The 19,692-nt window shown below is 39.9% G+C and overlaps 2 protein-coding genes across 6 annotated transcripts; both read right to left on the reverse strand.

The window, feature by feature from the left end:
- Positions 1-2,655: 2,655 nt before the first annotated feature.
- Positions 2,656-8,990, reverse strand: matn3a (matrilin 3a). 5 transcript variants are annotated; one of them, XM_065964137.1, is made up of 8 exons: positions 8,758-8,981; positions 6,902-7,402; positions 5,179-5,754; positions 4,216-4,341; positions 4,025-4,045; positions 3,731-3,829; positions 3,492-3,561; positions 2,656-3,396 (listed from the first exon to the last, which is right to left on the reverse strand). In XM_065964137.1, the coding sequence occupies exons 1-7, from the start codon at positions 8,945-8,947 to the stop codon at positions 3,506-3,508; spliced, it is 1,569 nt and encodes a 522-aa protein (XP_065820209.1). In that variant the 5' UTR covers positions 8,948-8,981; the 3' UTR covers positions 2,656-3,396; positions 3,492-3,505. The 5 variants fall into 5 exon arrangements, with proteins under 5 accessions (XP_065820209.1, XP_065820213.1, XP_065820210.1 ...); XM_065964141.1 differs by lacking the exon at positions 5,179-5,754 and having other exon boundaries at positions 8,758-8,990; XM_065964138.1 differs by lacking the exon at positions 4,025-4,045 and having other exon boundaries at positions 8,758-8,979.
- Positions 8,991-9,958: 968 nt separating this feature from the next.
- On the reverse strand, positions 9,959-18,886 carry laptm4a (lysosomal protein transmembrane 4 alpha). The gene is made up of 7 exons (XM_020641531.3): positions 18,672-18,886; positions 16,118-16,238; positions 14,550-14,626; positions 13,318-13,440; positions 12,386-12,481; positions 11,676-11,774; positions 9,959-10,923 (listed from the first exon to the last, which is right to left on the reverse strand). The coding sequence occupies exons 1-7, from the start codon at positions 18,798-18,800 to the stop codon at positions 10,849-10,851; spliced, it is 720 nt and encodes a 239-aa protein (XP_020497187.1). The 5' UTR covers positions 18,801-18,886; the 3' UTR covers positions 9,959-10,848.
- Between the last annotated feature and the right edge of the window lie 806 nt (positions 18,887-19,692).

Here is a 19,692-nt window from a genome sequence, read left to right on the forward strand (position 1 = left end):
CACAGGCTTCCCTTTTGTGGCCCATTTACCTCCAGACTGTGTGGACCAGTGGAAATAGATCAAACAGAGACCAGTTTGACCCGGAGAAAAAATATTTAGCACATTGCCTTTTGACACTGCTGAGAAAATCGCAATAACATACAACCTGGGGATGTAGGTGAGCTGCGGGCCTTTACATTGCATGGATCAAGGAGTACCTCCATCCAAAAACCTTAGGAAGTTATATACATGTTAAGGAAGCACACAGTCAGCCATCAAGTGTAAGAAAGTCTTAAAAGATTTATTTTGGCATGTCAACGTCTAATCCCAAAGTATTTACTCCTACCTTCAGAAGCTCCTCTTGCTCCTTTAAAGTTGCTGTTTGCCGACAAAATCAACACAAAGTATTAAAGTCCACTTTGGCTGAGCAGAACCAGGCCTAACATCCATTACAGACCCTAATCCAAAGAGGTCCTCTCCTCTAACAGAACCGAGCCCTTGTTACTATGTATTGCTGTAATGGTGCATTTTTGTATCTAGACATCATTGTAAAAGGGAAACCTCAGTGCTGGTTGCCCTGGTGCTCTTTCTTGGTTCCCAAAGGAGGACAAAAAGCAGCATTGCAACCGAGCACATATAAGTATGGCAGTGTATTTCTGGAATGTGTTTCTTTTTTTTGTGTGTCTTTACATCAAACAGGTAAGCTGGTTGTTCCTCGCACAAGGCTAAAAACCAAAGGAGACTGTGCCTTTGAGCTTGTGGCATCTAAACCTTTGAACTGTCTTTCCCCCAAAACTGAGAGCCGTGACCTCTGTGGACACTTTTAAAAAAGCAGCTAAATACCTATCGGTTCAGACTTGCCTTTGTTTGATCCGTCTGTATTTGATTTTATGTGACTGTTTGTACTCTGTTTTGGTTTTATTGCGAAGCAGTTTGTGACGTCTGCTCTTGAAAGGTGCTATATAAATAAACTTTTACTTACTTACTTACGTAATCAGTCTAACATCCAACCTTTCTCGTCTTAAGGTGCAACTTTTCAAGTATTACGCTAAACCACCTTTTTTCTCTAATCAGAGATGTTGTTGTGTTTTGTGTAAAGTTGTGTAGTTGTCATTGAATGTAATGTTTTTATGAAATGCAATTTACTAAATGTTGTTCTGAAATGTTGTTTTCTTTTTGGACTGTCACTTTTGTGCAACCGCTCGTGTTTACTTAAACCTGGGGAAGACTTTGGGGGGGGCGGGGGGGGGAATTGTCCAGTGTATAAAACGTCTGCCCCTTATACTCATATGAAAACACAGTTATTGATAAAATAGTTGACTGTGACACTGTTCTGAGATATTGTTAAAAGTTTCCCTGCCTGACGGGGACTCTATGCACTAAAGTTTATGTGTCTTTTTCCACTTCTCAGAGGTGTGTGAGTCAAATTCATCTTCTTTTCTTGAAACACTGGTGGGCTCACCTCTCTGACCAGACGTGTGTGTGTGTAGTAGCCATGAAAGCCCCTGAAATAGCAAACAAACATAAAACAGCTGTCTGGTTAAAGGAAGACGGTCCAGACTCGGGGTAAACGTTGGCGTGTTGACTCTCTGCCTCACACAGACGGAGCAGACAGTGGAGCTCTGTTGTCAGTGCTGCTTCAGGCAAATATGCCAGAGGTTGCACCGTGACCCCGTCTGTTGATGTTTTTTTCTTTGCTATAATGAAGGTGTCAAATAGACATGAGGGTGATAACAGGGTTAAGACACAGATGGGGTGTACGTGAGTTTTTTTTTTTTTTTTTTTTTAACATGTATTACCATCCAAAACAAGTATATTTAGAGCTTTCATACATATTTGATTTTAATGCAGTTTTATAGAAAAAGGGTTAAAAGTCAAGAACTGATCGTCCCCTGACCTCACATATCAGAAGGATTTGAATGTTTTTCTGAAGCAGGAGTAAATTATAACACATTGTTCATAGAAATGTCACAGCCCGACTATCATATTTACCTTTCTATATTGACACAGAAATACATACCAGACATTAAAACTTACAGTTACATAAGAAAGACGGATATAATGCCTCTTTGTATCTACAGAAACAGATTTTAGATGGTATGTTGAATCTCCCAAATACATTCCAGTGCCCAACAATACTTTCTTCTCTCAGAGGACCCCTACAAAGCTACTCAAAGTATTTAATAAAAAAACATGAGAACATGTATTTATAAAAAAAAAAGTTTCTTCTTCACATACAAATACATTTGAACATCTTTAATAGGTGAAAGTTTCTGCTATTAGAAGTAAAGAGTTAAAACGAATTAAGACTAAATTAGATTTAGTCTTTATAATTTTTAAAGCAATAGACATTTAATGAATCCACTTCCTGTTATTTCCTCTCTATAAAGTGCTTGTCTTGTGTGTAGCTGGTTCTAATTGTTTTTCACAATGAATGCATGGGGCATGACATGCATGTATATTACAGAGTGATATTTCTACTGATGTTAACCGTGGTGTGGTCAGCTTGTGGAACTGGGTGGTCTGTCCCCCCTCTAAATCTGACCCACACCAAATTAGGGTGTGGGGGACATAAATTCAAAATTCATCCATGTACGACTGTGTTGCACCAGACGGCTAGTCATTTTGTGATGATGATTTTTTAATTACATCTTATTTTTGAGACTTGAAAGAATAAAATGTTAAAGAATGATTTATTGCAGTTCTGTTGTGTTACTTTTTTTTAATCGAAACACCTTTACAAATGAATGAAAAAGAAGATAATACATTACAGTTGGACATACATGGTTGGTAAATGCTATCTGGACACATATTATCAGTATAACCGTGTAGATAAAAACAGAAAAGAAAAGCAAAAACAAGTGTTTTCTTTTATTTATTATTTCGTTTTATTTTCCGATTCCTGTGGTCACATTTTCTTAACAAGGATGTTTGGACATAGAAGTTTAACATTCATCATCCATAACACACAATACAACTTGTAACAATATAAATCTTCATGGTTAAAACTACAACAGAGATTATATGATAAAGAGAATATGCAAACATATGACATACAGTTAACTGATAATTGGTTAAATGCTCAGAGCATGAAGTCATTGTTCAATTATAATATGTTACTGAATATAGCTTATATGACAAAACTACTATATACAATATAGAACAAATAGTACAAAACATAAACATACAACAGTACAAAAGAAATGGAAATAATGCTCTTATTCTTGGGTTCATTATTTTACATCACGTTACTCAAACTGCTTTTACAGCAAAACATTTCATTTAATATCAATAAAAAACATAATGAACTCTATTTTAACTCTTTACTCCAGTCAATAACTTCACACCATCTGAGGTTGATGTCCATCCCGTCGTGATGGGAGAGTGGATAACAGGAAGCAAACCATCTAGCTGTCCCTGCAGGAAGTAAATAAACAAAAGGTCAAAGTGCGCGGTTGATAGAAGGTCGTTTAACTACAAAACATCCCAGAGAGAAAGCTGTCGACACCTACCATTAAGTCCAGCTTTAAGCACGGCCCACCATGTTCTCCAGATGCTCTATTCTCCCAGACACAGCAACCAGTGAGATCAGTCAAGGAAATACATTTACAGGAACACTTAAATGAAAAATGGGTGGTATACGGTATGTCTCTTTAAACATATACACGACATGCTGGTAGGAATAAGTGACCTCAGTGAAATTTCACGTGCTGCAGAAAATGTGTTCCATCTGAAACAACAGGAAGGATATGTTTGGCTGTGAGCTGCTCGATGGCAGCCTGCGTCTTCTTCTGGAAAACCAGCCTGGCTTCACATTTACAGGGATCCTCCACCACCTCCACCTTCACCTCTTTCCCCAGGAGAAAGACATTTCACATCAGAGTGGCAGATCATGTAGAGAGTACACACAGAAAAACACCCACTTTACTTTTTCCAACTGGGATGGAAAAGAAGTAAAGCTTGAACAAAAAGAAGCACATTGGGAAACACCCAAGTAGTTATCAATAATAAAGAAGATGTAAAGAATCAAATTTGATAATATTACCTGAAAATTGTCCAACAAATGCTACAGTCAACAGAGAATAATAGCAAAGTCATGCATCAGTTTGAGGTGATGTTATGAAGCCAAACACACACTGTACATTTCTTTTTGAAGCATGATTAAAGCATCAATATCACAGCAGAAAAAAAAACATATCAACATTTGCTGCAAAACTCCATACAGTACGCCCTTACGTTTCAGGGAACATGTTTTCTTGTCTGCATTCAAGATAAAACCATCCCGGCACTGGCAGTAATAGGAGGCATTGCTGTTGACACAAATGTGTTGGCAGTCATTTCCCATGGCGCAGGGGTCCAAACCTGCAATAAGGCGGGGATAAAAACAGGGTATTAATACGGTTTCGTGTGCTAGCATACAACATAGTACAAATAGGTAGTTAGTTGAAGGTAAGGTATGCTCTGCAAATTGCAAACATCTACTTAACCTCTATTTCTAATGGAGGATAAATGCAAAAATATGTTCTATTTTTCAATGCTGCAGCCAGTTTTGGTTCCAATTTTAATACATTGTTTTGCCTGTTCAAGTTCAATAAATGATACTTGCAAGCTCTTCCTCTGCGTTTGTACTCGACCACATGTTATTTGTAGTGGAGAACTTCATCCTTCACCACATCTCAGCCAAGGTGATTTTGCAAACTGCTTAGGTTCACTGTGTGTTGGACAACACACAGAAACCTTTAGTACAACAGCAAAGACAGTAACATGGACAAGTTATTTCACAAGTACAAGAGGGATAAGACAAACGTCAGACTGATTCTGAAACATTGGAAATATGTTACAAAAATGGCATAATGCCTTATAACTAATTGCATAACATATGAACAGTCATCAATAGGCCTTTAAATCTTTGCTTTAAAAAATAAAGCTGAAAGTTTAGGGCTGTGTGGCCCCAAGACTTTACCCTTGTTTAGTTTGGCAACTACACAAGCAGGTTCTAGTACCGACATCTGCAGTCCATGTGGGGGTTGAGAGCATCTAGTATTTCCCTCGTGTTTCAAAGTTTATAATTCACCAATAACAAAGTAACTGATCCGAACTGTGCAGCAAAACCCCCTGTAGACTGAAGGTGCCCCTTACTGAGGAACTAGAACTAGGGTTAATGGTGGGGAAAAGGTCTCATGGGTCTCTTTGTCCTACCACACAGCGTCTCCCTGAACTTGGAGGTGAGTTTCTCAATAACGCCGTAGGTCTCCACGTAGAAGACGTGGTCCTCCAGGGGGATGCTCGCCATCAGCTGCAGGGAGCGCATGTCGGCACGGTCAACGCCCACAGCGTAGATCTCGATGCCTGAAGCCCGAGCTGCTGCGGACACTTCCTCCACCTGGTCCTGGGGTCTCCCGTCTGTCACGATGATTCCCACCTTGGAGATGTTCCTGGAGCGAGGCCGGGCTCCGGACTGCTCTGTGAAGGCTTCATTCATGGCCGTCTTGATGGCGAGGCCGGTCATGGTGCCGGCAGCCAGGGGTTCAATGCGGGAGATGGCTTTCTTCATGTTGGGTTTGTTGCCATAGTCTTTGAGCAGGAACTCGATCTTCACCGTGCTGGCATAGTTGACCACAGCCACTCTGGTGGCTTCTGTGCCCACGTCCAAGGTATCAACCATGTCGGCCAGGAATATCTTCACCTTCTCAAACTCAACAGGACGCACACTGCGAGAGCTGTCGATGATGAAGACCAGGTCCAGGGGACGGCTCCTGCACTGAGAGTCTGTCTCTGGTGATCAACCAAACCATAGCAGATTAAGTCCAGTTAATTATTCAAGCTTGTTTCACTGTCACAGTTAGAGGGGCGAAGTTAACGTTCAGGAACAAAACACAGGACACTTAGGGATGCAGAATATATGCTCCAAAGGTGACACAAGGACAGTATTGTGCATCACTGCAGTGGTAAAATGAAAGTTTGTAGTTCTACTGAAATTATACAGTAAGCCATAGTTTGTACTGTGTCATTTCAGTGTCATCAGACTTTTTCCATTTTCATCATTTGTATCCTTTTTTTCCCCATTATCTTGAAAGAAAAGGATGCTCGATGCCCACACATAAAGAGTGACATCCCACCTGAAGTTGGAGACAGTGGTAGGACCCCACAACACAAATCACAAACACACACGCTACACAACTAAACTACATTTCTGCTGTTTAGTTAAAAATAGTGACTCTGCTCGTAATTTGCACAAATAGATCAGTTCATGCTTGGTCTCATTTAAAGCTTGAAACTCATATTTCCAAGTTATTTCAAGTTTTAGCTCAAATTCTTGAGACATGTAAATTGCTGTTCAGACTTTGGATGGATTGAAATAAGCACCTTACACCTCAAGCCGCCACAAATGTATTGCAAAAGGCAGCGTGTTACCCCATACAATCACTATGTGGCCTATTTACACTTCAGCTGGTGTAAAATAAAATAATAATAACAAATAAAATCAACAAGACAGTTGTAAGAAAGATTGAATTTCCACTTTTTCCACTACTTAAAAACGATCTGAAACAATTTAATTCTTCATTAAAAAAAAGTCATTGTATGTAAAGACATTGTTTCCACATTTAATTTCTCTATAAGAAATCTTACAGTCTTACATGTACAGCTGGATGTTAAAGTGGTTTTATCTGGATGAAAGCATATATATGAGATATATATATGAGAGGATGATCGTTCCTTACTTCCTTACCTCTTAAATATTGAGAATTTGTTTATTTCACAAAAAGGGTTGACTTATTTCTTTACCTAAAACAATGATTGGATTTGGTGGTGTTTCTTTTCTTTATATTCTTTTTGATGGTAAAACAAACAGATCTAACGTGGTAAGCATTGAGGAGCAGTGTTTGGGTTGGAAAGCAAACCTAACTGGTAATATTTCTACCTGTCTCCACAGGACTGACGGTGGTGATGAAGCCGCTTTGGGTACTGACCGGTTGCGTCACAGGAGCGGTGGTCTCCACAGTGGTCACCAACACTGGCATGACGGTTGTCAGCGGTGCCTCTGTAGTTTCTGGCTGAGTTGGCAGCACTGTTGGCTCTGGTAGAGTTGGAGGGATTGTGGGGGGGAGTAGCACAGGTGGTGTTGGTAGTGTTGGGTCTGACTTTTCTGGGCATGGACCTTTTACTTTGTAGTGGAAATGGCCTTTGAGCCTTTGATGAGGATGGTGTGATACAGGTGGAGATAAACCTTTGTATATGTGGTGCATGTGTGGTAACACTGGCCCTTTAAATCTGTGGTGATAGGGGGGCATGGGGACTGAAGGTCTGTGGTAAGTCACTGGAGGAGATAGAGGAAGGGGTTGGAACAATACCGGTGGAGGGATCCTGGGTGGCTGGTAGTGGTAGTGATACCCTCCTCTATACGTGTAGTCACTTCTGTGAACTACAGGCCCACCAGAAAGGAGAAGTGATAGAAAACATTAGTAGGATGAAAGCAGGTAAACTGGAAAGTTGTGTTGAAATAAACAACTTTTGCTTTCTTGAGACACAGACAAATTATTAGTTGAAGCACGAGTGTAAGTTCAGCCAGCTGGTGTGTTTGCAACAAGCTGGATTATCCTGTAGAGCGCTTGTGAAACATCCAGTAAAGATTTACATTTTTCATGCATTTCTTTTTCCAGAGCAGAGTAAAACTCTGGCATTACACTGCTGGATAAATAACGTTTAATAAATCATTGTTTAAACCAGCAATGTCCTTATAAATGATATCTTTAATGTCAAGAAGACTAAATTAAAATGACTTGTCTGCAATATATTCTGCAAATCCTTATTGTAGAAAAAGATTTCTACTGTTCACTGTTAATGGAAAGCAGCTTATTCAAGTCAAAAGTCAAATTTCTATACCACATTGAAAACAATATTTGGTATGAAATGCCACACAATCAATCACACATAACTGATTTAATGAGCCATTCGCAGTTTCACTGTACCGGCCAAGTTTAACACTTGATTCCATCCCTTTAACCTCACTTTATACGTCAACTTGATTACATTACACAGGGAAAGGTTCTACTTTTTCCTCCACTTATTTTTAGAATAAGGTTGCACAAAGGCAAGCTCATACAGAATTATTTATTTTTTCCAACTAAACTACCAAAAATTAAATAATGAAGAGAGCACATCCCCTTTGAATGTGTATCCATAGCCTGAAACTATACAATAAAAAAAATTGATAGTTTTGACAATATCTACTTTTAATTCTGTTTGCATTTTAGAGGTTCACAAGTCTTAAAACTAAAAACTAAAAAAAAAAAAAACTAAAAAAAAACTAAATAAATACAACGACAATACTCAATTACAAGTACAGGTCCTACATTGCAAATCTTCTATTGACTTTTCTCAACTATTTTTCTGTGAAACAGTTAGTAACTCTACCGTATATGTAACGTTGGAAACCACGTACAGGTAAATATTGTTCTTGAAGCCAATCGTGCATTTTCAATGTATTTTTGCAAAACGCTAAAATAAACTTATTATAGGCTACACTATGCTTATGTTAACAATACATTTGAAAAGTCACCAGAATCCACGACTGTCATGTGAAATAAGTGGAGTAAAAAGTACAGATTTGTTTTAATGTAGTGACGCATAAATATAAAGTGACATTCATGTAGGTGTAAACCTTAAAACTGCAGCAGTAGGCCTAGCCTAATTAAGGAAATTTACTCTGAATTTGTCTTCCATATATAGCTACAACTTTGTTTTAGAAAACTAAACAGTGTTTTCAGTGACACTTACTTGCTGGGTTGAGGGTCCTGAATGGTGGTCTGCCATTATGTCTGCTCTGTGCGTGGCTCTGTGCGGCCAACAGGTGAGGGTCTCCTGCACTGAGGTGGTACGTGGCCCTCACGTCAGACAGCAGCAGTGAGCCGCAGTACAAGAGGCTCCATAGGAAAGACTTCATCATATCTGCTCTCAGGGTCCTCATGGTGTGATCTGCTCTCCGGGGCGACTGTCAGCCTCACAGGGTCTTGTACAACTCAGTGGGGGGGGGGGGGGGTTGGGGGGGTCTGACCGCCTCCACATATGAGGGGCTGCCGGTGCCACACGTCAAACCGTTCGCCCAATCCAGAGCCGGGACATGACCTGCAGGTTACGGTGTGGAAAACCACTCAGAGGACCACAAAGGGACATTACAGCCCAGTTACATTTTTTTTTTAAAGTTTATTTTTTCTTCTTATTCGTCCTGTTTTAATATTTCTTACTTGCAAAGCTGCAGCCTACACTATAGTAAGATTAGTAACATTTCCTTCTTTAACACCTGTTATTTTAGTGCGCTAAATAAGTTATTCCCCCTGAGGTTTAAATGTGTTAAGAGACTTTCCACAAAGTATCAGCTGGAGTAAAAGTGAAGTCTAATTTAAAAAGGTTGAGACTAAAGATACTGGAATCAGCTTACCCTACAGCTGTACACTTCACAGGATGTATATCACCTATAACAGCTTTAAAAAAAAAAAAACAAACAGATTAAGTAAAAAACCTGTCCTCACTAGTAAATTCCTTCTATGTCAAGGCATTAAAGCAGAGGTTGGTGGTTGAGCCTCACTAGTTACTTTTTGATCTTGTCAATAATGTGAGTCATTCGGCTAAATTAAGCGTTTATGTTACCAAAAATCAGCAATCAGCCATTTCTTTTTAACATTTCATTCATCCACATTGATGAATGACTTATTGTTTGAGAATCATATTGTTCTGAATTCCAAATTTGATTTAAGTTACATCAAAATCTATACTATCTATATAAAACCCTAATAACTAGTTTAAGCCAGCATCAATGAGGTCTTAACTGCCAAAAAAACCCCACAATTTAAGAATTTAAATTTTTTTTAAATGATCTTCATCTGCAGATGAGTAAGGAAATGAATCATACAGACAGGCCTTACCTAAAGATCTTCACATTTGCTTTAAATTAACTTGAACAAAAAGAGTCACGATGGTGTCCATTTCTTTTTAAACGTTTATTGAAGTCAAATGTTTTTTTTCCACTACAGTAAGATCAAATCATAAGAACCAGCAAAATAATGTTGAGGGAGGTTGATGATCGGCATGCAACTACTAATGTTCACAAGACCAGCTGTTTGCTCCAGATGTGGCATGAGAAAGAAGCAGAGACTATGATCCATCATCAGCTCCCTCTGCTGTTACGGTCTCGTTCTCAGCTGGGAAACTCCTCACTAGCGTCGCTAACACATCGGGGCAGTAGAAAGTGGTGAGACCGTCGGGGGCTGGTGGAAGTGAACTGAACCACAGCAAAACTAAATAAATAACAGACAAAAAAGTGCTACAGACTCCATTCAGTACTGAGATGGAATAGCCTAGATCTCCATAATGGGGGGGAGGGGGGGGGGGGGTAAAGTAACACAACTCAACAGTAAGAGCTATAATAAGTGGATTGTCATAATAGATTCTTTTTACACTTCATATCAATCTATAGATAGGATGGTGCTGGATCTATGAAAGCATTTCAAGCTAGTTATTTTCACATGTATCCCTTTTACTAAGACATAAAAAAGGCCGGAGAGTGGGAGGGGTAGCAGCTTCTGTTGCTTTTCAAACATCACATTCATTCATTTTATTTCACGCAGACTTCAGTCTCTCCCACCTTTTCTCCTCTCACACCTCCAGAAGGCTCTTTAGAAATACACAGGGAGGGGTTGAACTAAACGCTTAAGTGGCTCTACACATACACAGGGGGGGGGGGGGGGGGGGGGTTGGGGGGGGTAAGGGCTTAGTGGTGCTCAGAAAGGGTTAGTGAGGGAAAGTAGGAATGCATATGGTTGTGTGTGTGTGTGTGCATGTGTGTGTGTGTTTTGGCACCAGGGCCGGTGCTTAAGCGGGCATGTAAGGAGGAGGTGGCTCCTTCTCTGGCATCTTCATTGCCATCTCATAAGTGGGCAGGATGTACTGAAGGAGAAGAAATAAAAAGATGAAGATTGCTGTTACTGCATAGACAAACACCAACAAGCATTTCTTTTTTCCAGCTGAACGTGCTATCAGCTGGCTCGGACTCTGTCAATTACTCGTCCTGTTTTTTGATTACTGGTGAAAAGTCATTTTGTTAGGAAAAAACTCCCCCTTTGATTTTATGATAGTGACCCGTTCATGTTTTGGTTTTCAGCGTTATGTTGCAAAAAAAAAAAAACTACCAGTGAAATATGTCAACCTGAGCTTTCAGGAATTCAATTGGACTTTTTAAAACAAAATGTATTTAATGATTATTCAACATAAAGTGCAGAGTATGTGATGATGGAAATAATTCCGTTCCTCATTCTGAGTTCACTTCACCACGTGAGAACAGTGCAGTTTTCTCTGCTGCATCGGATAAACAATCCTTTGATATCTTAAAAATATCTTAATGGTTTAAGTCCTTTTTGATGGAAACTGTACATAATAAATATATCTAAATGTTATTGGTAACAAATGGTTATGGTAGAATCCAATTAACTGATGTACAGTGTATCATAGTGACTGTCCTCTTTATGCTTGTCAGACTGTCTGTGCGAATGGGGCGCCATCTGCTGGCCTTTCCTCAGCATTACATATAATTTAGCTCAATGAGTGTCAAGAGTTTTTTTTTTTTTGACTGTACAGAATACTAATTAAAACAATCTTAAAGATCATTGAGAGAGCAGCTTAAAGAAAGTTCTATCTTATACCTGGGGAGGGGTCTCGAAGGCAGGGTACACAGCGATCTCTGGCATGTTCCTGTTGTTGATGTACTTGTAGCAGTTCCACACACAGTTGATCAAGTAGGCCTGGAAAACAAAAGATAAAATAGTGTTCAGAGTTTTATGGTTTAATGAGGTTAACAACACTATCTTTCCTGGAGCTTCTTAAAACACGTCGTCCCCTCTTCTACTTCAGAACACCAGGAGACATTTAAATGCAGCTTGAACAGCTCTGCTCGCTCTGTCTCACCCGTATCTGAGACTTTCAGATACAAAAAGAGATTTTTACTCTTTGCTCACTTCAGGCTAAACACATTAGTGCAACAGCCTGGTAAAGCACTGAGATGCGGACAGTGGTACATTGTTTTAAAAAAATGTTCAACTATCTAACCACGAAAAAACTGACATACACCACTAAGCCAAAGTAATGTCACTCAACACAGCTGCTACATAAGAATCACATGAGATGGGTTTTTTTTGTCTCCTTTTTCCCTTTATGTTCTTATTTGATTCATTTTCGTTTAATTATTTTCATTTTTTTTTGCCTTGGTTGTGTCTGTGTTTGTATTCACTGTTTGTGTGTGTACCTGTTGTATTGTATCTTCTTGAAAAAGCACAACAAATATCACTGTGGACAACTTAAACGAAGACAAACAGACAAAACATAAACCAGGTTAAGCTGTGAGAGATCATGTCACCTTCAGGATGATGAGAAAGGCAAAGAAGACGAGCACAAAGAGCAGCAGGCAGCTGGAGTCCATAGAGAGGAGGTTGTCCTTATACGGGAAGTCCGGCTGAGGAGGAAAAGAACAGTGTCCGATGAGTCTTTGAGTCTTTGTTTTTTATTATAAGAATTTTGGCTAAAAGAAGAGTTTTATTTTTCCAGAATCCTGAATTCAGAACACAGAGTGACTGAGAACACTCCAGCCTCTTACATTACTTGATATCATGGTCATGCTCTAACTTTTTGGACATTGGACAGCAGTTATAAACATAATTAGAAACACATACTGACATGCAGCTTTGTTGAAAATGTACATATATATTAAACTCAAACTAATAAAATCAGCCAGTTTGTGTAATGCTCTGGCTCCAGCATTACCAGTTGTCAATTAGTTATTGGCCACTAGATGTCACTGTTGTGTTTTCTGACTGTGAAGCCGAAGAGCTTCAGATCCTTTTTCAGCACGAACAGAAAAAAAGGCCCGAAGCTCCATAGAGCTTCATCTGCTCAGAGCTACTTCACTGCTGTGATAATTAGTGCGAGGGTCTCTGACACGACAGCAGCATAGTCAGCCGTTCATTTGCCGTGTCGACCATTTCGCTCCCAGTCTCTCTGAATGTGGAATCATGTTCTTCAAAATGTCAACAGTGTCCTCTAGTAGGAGGAAAGCACTTATTATTAATGTGTGCAGATGTAAGACTGACATAAGAACTACTCTCCTGTGCTCCTTTTCTTCGGTAAACACGGGGTCTAAAAAGGCGTATTTTGTAAAACCAGGATTGTGTTGTTTGTGTTGTCAGGGATCTCTGTGGTAAAATAAACATGGGAGCGGTGAAGTCACACATTCCTAACATCAACAGGATCAGACTCGTGATTCTTGAGTCACATTAGACAGTTGGCACTGACCAGCTGGTCCAGGTAGTCCTTGATCCTGGGCAGGTAGGTGAGAGAGCTAATGGCCACCAGGCAGCTCAGAGCAAAGTCGAACAGCTGGTAGCAGAAGAACGGGATGAGCCAGCCGTCACGATGCTGAGGAAAACGACCACAGACCTCATATTATAAAACAAACTCTTGTATGAGGACCATTTCCTTTAACCTAATCTCCACACGTCGATTATATCTTTATCTAATGGGCTGATTCTATCGCCCACAAACTGAACGCTGGAGGAGACATTTACAATCTGAAGAGTGGCATAAAACTTCAGATTTCATGTTTTAAAGTTCAACATTTGTGCTCCAAGAATCGAACTGTTGAGAAGTTGTTTTCTTCGTGTCCAATCAAAGGGTTTTTGGATTCAAAACATCTGTCCTTCTGAGACTGTGACTGAATCATCCCATGTGGTTTGGGGTAAGATTCTGCTTACAGAAACAGGAAGTGTGTCATTGTAACTTTGCTTTTTTTACTGTAACAAACCTCAGTCCAGGTTAAAAAAAAACAAAAAAAAACAGCTCAGTCTTTCAACTTGGGAACTTAACAAGGATATCTACAGGTATTCGTTTCTACCAAATACAGAGTATAATATCGCCCTGGTAAAGAAAAAAGAAATACTACTTCACTGACTACATTCCTACGTTACACAGAAACATGTCAAATCTAGTTTGTATATGACAATGGTTCAAATGTTCAAAGTGTTTTCTGGGAGACTACAGCAAGAGTGACTGTGAACCACCACACCGTAAAAGGGAAAAGGAAAAGCCTACTACAGCAGTCTGGGAGGATGTACTTACTCAGCTAAAGCATAACTCTCACACAGACAGCCACGCTGGACGAGCCTGCAGATGCGTGTCATACTTTAACCAAGCAGTCATCTACACTCGCAGCCTAAAGCTGGGCCACATCAAAGGGCTATCAAACCTGTCAGTCTTGATGCCATCAGACAGGCCTGTGAGGTGAAGATGACAAAGACAAGTCATTGTTTCCTACACTCCCACTGCGTCACAACGCCCCAACTCAGATTCCCCTCCGTCTTCTTACGCCTCGCTCGCCCCTTTTGCTCTGCTGCTCTTATTAAACCACTTCGACAGCGATGCACATTCTGGGATTACATATTTGCATAAGGACCGCGACAGGGTCTTTTAATACAGTGCTTCCTGTCAAAACAGAATTAAAAATAGACATATCCTCTGTAAAGACTTACAGTGATCGCTCCATACACCATCATGGCGCTGATAGTTAGCATCAGCAGAGAGATGGCAAATCCAACACAGGCATTCTCTGTGGGAGAATAAGTAAGAGAGGGATTAATTTGCGTTTCTGTTCATCTGTAGTCTGGATGTATTTTTCGCTGAGTGTGGATGGATGTATACATTTGACTGCTCTCTTTGCAGCAGTGAGAGTGAAACCGTCTCCAGGGCTTCTCTCTTTACAGCTAACGCTTGTTTTAAAAGGCCAGCTCTGGGGAGCATTAAGCCTCTCGCTCTCAGCCGTGTAGCGTCTGCAAACATGCAATGAAACTTGGTATGGGATAATTAATAGGTCTGCTTTTCATAGCCTCTTTCCGCCCATCACTCGCTCTCTTTTTTTTTTACTTCCTGAAACTGTCTCGCCTGTTGCACTGGAGAGCGGAGGCCCGTGAGAGCGCGGCTGTGCAATGCAGTTCAGAGGTTTTTCTTTGGTATGTCTGTCGCTCAAGCAGAACATTTTTAAGAAACTATTAAGAGGACGGTCTGCAGCTCAACTTTAAGATCAGATATGTCAAAATGTATCTAATATCACATGTTTAAAACAAAGAAAAAAAACACCATAAAGCAGACCTCATAAATCCTCCTATACTTCTCTTATAAATTAAAATGTGTATAGTGTTCTTTAACAATGTATGTTTGACCTATTCTATTTAACAAACAAAAAGAGAAAGAGAGAGAGAGAGAGAGACCTCATAGCAGAGGATGTTGGTTTGAAACCGACCCTTTTCTGCATTTCATCCCCCGCTTTCTCTTTTTCCAACATCTCCAGTCTCTCTTCAGCTGTCCTATCTAATAAAGGCAAACAAAATATATGTTTTTTTTTTTTTTTTACAGGGTCCATAGACCCACAAATATCCTGCTCACAATCACAAAGTAAAAAGAGCAGAGCACTGAAGGGGAGAATATTTAGCATTTTATAAATCACTTTCCAATTTCCTCAAAATACAAAAATACTATACAACTAAAAGTGAGCGGTGGATGTTGAAATGTTTCCTCAATCAGTTAATTCGCTTTTTATTCACGGCCCTATTATGTGGAACAAACAAACATTGGCTCTGCGGGCTGTGGACAACCTCCGCTGCGCTCTGCGCTGGCATTAGCATGCTGTGGGAAGGTCAACCCATCCCAGTTGGTTCCCTTCCTCCCCTGCTGAGTCACTGTTTCTGAGAATGATGAAGTGACTACAAAACTACCAACAGCTAGAAAGAAAAGGCGCTCGGATCGTCTCGCCAGCCCTGCATGCAAATACAAACAGCCAGCCAGCATCCACACACTCATTAAGGAAGTACAAAGTAACAGCACACCAATAACATGTACAGCAGGGCCCTGTTGACCTCATGACTTGTTTTGGGGGGGAACTGTGCTCCCTGTGGAAAGTCAGTCACATGACAACCTCATGGGCAAGTGGAAAACCTGTTCGCTACACTTCTAAAATGTTTCTAACTATGACTTGAATAGTTACACGAGCATGAATCCAGTCTGTTAGGCCATGCAATAACTCACTTAGATTGTCACTACTTACCAGACATCCTGTCAGAGGCAAAGTAGTGGTCGATGACCTCATACTGCAAGTCAATAGTGGGCACATTCTCTGGGTGGGTCACAGCTACAGTCAGCAGGATGCCCATCAACAGGTTGACAACCTGCAGAGAGGAAGACAGATTTTTAAAAGAAATTCAAATATGAAAAAAGGACACCTTTCGCAAAACGGACACTTTCAAAACACGGCTTGGAATGGGTTTTGAAGGTTTGTTGTGTGAATGCTGTGTGAAATCCACTCGCTAAGACAAGGACGAAACAGGAAAGATAACAGCAAACAATTCATTCCCCATTTTTTTTTTTCAAGGTTACGTTATCGTCATGTGAGAATGCAGCCATGAGGAAAGCCATCTGAAGAACTCAAGGACTCTCCGATGGGACAAACGCTGCATTTACAAGTAGCTGAGAAAATAAACTCTACACCACAAACAACCAGTTGTAGCAATTTTGCAGGAAATGACATTACCCATACTGCCTGGAATTAACTGAAACTAACGATTAACTGGAAGGAAGGAAAAAGGAAACTTCATTAATGCTTTGAATAAAAAAAAATTTGTTTTGACGAGAAATGTGATTATGAAAAGGGAACTGAAAGTGGACTGTACCAAGAGAGTAATGGACTAAACAAAACACTATTATCAATGTCAGGACTTTAACACAGACTAAAAGTTATGCAAAGACCGTCTGTCCACTTCACTTCAAGACTTTAAGATACTCTCTTTATCAACCGTGTTTAACGCTCCATGTATTCTGACAACTTCAAGAAGAGGCTGGGTGAAAACGTTTACAACCTTAAGTACAGACCGGCTTACTGGGAGTCAGCGTTTACTGACCAATCCTTCAAACATTAGTATTTTCTTTCAACAAGTGGTCTGAATGTTCAAAGAAAAATAAGTCCTTCAAATCAGTGTGTGGGAGGAGAGAGACACTTTGTGATCAAAGTTAATGTCGTGAAGCGACGACCAATTGTTTGTTTACAGAAGTCAACAAAGCTGAGAGGCTCAAGATCACAATGGATTTGTAGTAAATCTTTTTAAGAAAGTCAGTTTACACTTGACCGCTGACTTAAAAAAGTCCCTTAGCAACACCTACAAATGGATTGGCCTGTCATACTCCTTAATTTCATTTCTTTTCTTTTTTTTTATTTGTTCCGTACATGTCAAAACACACAACAGAAAAGGGAAAAATAAAAATAAAAATCACACTTTATCCCATGTATGTAAAGGAGCAGGGAGAAGAATAATTCTTGTTTCGCCTGCCCCCCCTTTACTCAAAAAGCAAACAAGAAATATCTGGATGGTTCTGTCCAATTACAGTCAGTGAATGAATATCATGCCAACATAAAACAAATCTGACAATTCAGTCTTTACTTCCTCAGAAAGTAGAAGGAAAACACACACAAAACGCCACTTTCATACCGTCTCACAACTTTGTTCTTGTACATTTTCTTAAACTTGAAATATCTGAACACAGCCCTTTAAGTCATCAAGTCATTATGTAATTTTCAATTGGGTAAATTGTATTTGTGATAGTAAATACTCTTACTTTGTTGATTTTTACTGTATTTTACTTTTACTTTAATCTCTTAAGGTGAGGTTTTGAGATACGCCCTCATGGGTTTCTACCTCACCTGCACATGTGTTTTATTTTTTATTTTTTCTGTTTGATTCTTCTTTCAAAAAAATGTGCAAATAAACTAAACTAAACTAAATTAAAGAGGCACAACAACAAAAATAAATAAACAAATCCATCACATGTACAGCTTTTACCAGCAAACTAGAAATCAAGTGAAGAAAACGAGTGGTTTTAGTATGAGACTTGAACATCCACTGAACACAGGTGTCTGAGTGCTCTGTGTGTGTGTGTGTGTGTGTGTGTGTGCGCGTGCGTGTGTGTGTGTGTGTGTGTGTGGACGACGACGACACAGAAACGTGGCTCACGTGTTTTAGTGAGTCAAACATTGTCCAGCTGGCAAAAAAAAAAAAAATCTTCAGAGAGGATTTATGAAGAAACGCAAGCAAAATAAAAAAAAAAAAACAGGGTCATGTGTTATGTGATGTCGCCAAAAGGAGAAGAGATTAACTCAGCTGTGGGTTTGCATCACAATGCTGCAGAAACCAGCTTCAAAAAAAAAAAATGGGCAGAGGGCAACGACTGCTGCTTCAGGATAGCATAAGAGACATAAAGTTATCGACTCCAGCTGCAAATGTGATCTAATCCAGATGCATGTGGGGGGAAAAAATATATATATGGAAGTGAATTCAGCTTGTTGTGATTTGACAGTCTCAGCGGTGTGTCGGGTTGCTAAGTCAGGCTAATGTCCTACACAACATTTAGTCAAAATGTCCTTCCCACGTGTTAGCTGCGAGTAGTTATTGTCTACATTGTGCTTTTCTTGATACTTTCCAGTTTGCATTTTTTCAACGATACACGATATTAACTCGCTGCTTCGGAAAGACTTCCGTGCATTTTTTTTTTCTGGACGGCGCTAGCCAGCATTGTTAGCTCGCCTGACTCCCATCAACCATTTTACGTACCATGTACCACGTTCCCAGGATGATGGTCCCCGTCCGGACATGGCAACATCCACAACACCTGGTGATGTACAATCTGTCTCGACTGGGTTTGAAGTGATGCATGTCCTCCACGAGCGTAGGAAGAAACATCGGCGGAGCTGTTAGTGAAGAGGGGGGGGGAGAGAAAAAAAAAAAATCTCCTCACCATCGACAAAGTCAGCTAACGATGACGGAGGAACGCCCACCAAAAACAAACGCTTTTGACGGGCCGGAAGAGGCGGGGCTTAAGAGGATTCACTTTGACTGACAGGGATTTGATCCAATGGTTATGAAGAAATTACAATCATCACTTAATTTGAGCCATTTTCGTGCATTTTGATGAAATGTAATCAATATATCGATTGGCAGCCTGACAGTGGTGGTTTTAGTCCACTTTTACTGAGGGGGGCCAAACTGGGGGCCAGTTGTTTTGTCAGAGGGGAACATTAAACCCAGGTGAAGAATAGACAAAGATAATCACTTTAAAAATATATTATTATTATTATTATTATGAATAATAATAATAATAATAATAATAATAATAATAATACATTTAATTTATAACGCACTTTACATTTTTCCCAAAAAATCTCAAAGTGCTACAAGAAGAAAAAATAGAAATAAAAATAAATTTAATCAACAAAGCAACTAACGAAACTAAAAGCAAAATATTATGCCAAATAATAGCACACATCATTAAATACCATGATTTACATTTGTTTCAGTTATATCACAGTAGATTGTGAGTCTGGTTGTTGAGTCAAATATTGTGTATAGTGTTATTGGGGGGGGGGGGGGGGGGCTCTTCGTTTTCGAGGGGTGGCCACAGGGGGAGGACCAAGCTCAGTGTTACAGGGGCACTGGCCCCTGTTGGCCCCTGCCTAGAACCGCCCATGCAGCCTGACATAAATTTTTGCATATCATAGATTTGTCTAAAGACAAAGTTTAATCACCAATCAGGTCAGGAAAGCACTCAGATGCTCCTTGGTACCTTATCGTTAAT

This window comes from Labrus bergylta, chromosome 15 (genome assembly GCF_963930695.1).
Source record: "Labrus bergylta chromosome 15, fLabBer1.1, whole genome shotgun sequence".
In the NCBI taxonomy this organism is placed as follows: domain Eukaryota; kingdom Metazoa; phylum Chordata; class Actinopteri; order Labriformes; family Labridae; genus Labrus; species Labrus bergylta.

Excerpts from the sequence above, each read along its gene's own strand:
- laptm4a (XM_020641531.3), bottom strand. The coding sequence starts at position 18,800 with ATGTTTCTTCCTACGCTCGTGGAGGACATGCATCACTTCAAACCCAGT. Across the intron at positions 12,482-13,317 it reads AGGACTACCTGGACCAGCTG|CCGGACTTCCCGTATAAGGA; the intron begins GTCAGTGCCAAC and ends TTTCCTCCTCAG. Across the intron at positions 11,775-12,385 it reads CCTTTCTCATCATCCTGAAG|GCCTACTTGATCAACTGTGT; the intron begins GTGACATGATCT and ends TTTGTTTTCCAG.
- matn3a (XM_065964137.1), bottom strand. The coding sequence starts at position 8,947 with ATGAGGACCCTGAGAGCAGATATGATGAAGTCTTTCCTATGGAGCCTC. Across the intron at positions 4,046-4,215 it reads GAAAACATGTTCCCTGAAAC|CATTTGTTGGACAATTTTCA; the intron begins GTAAGGGCGTAC and ends TGTTGACTGTAG. Across the intron at positions 3,562-3,730 it reads CGAGCAGCTCACAGCCAAAC|TGGTTGCTGTGTCTGGGAGA; the intron begins ATATCCTTCCTG and ends GACTGATCTCAC.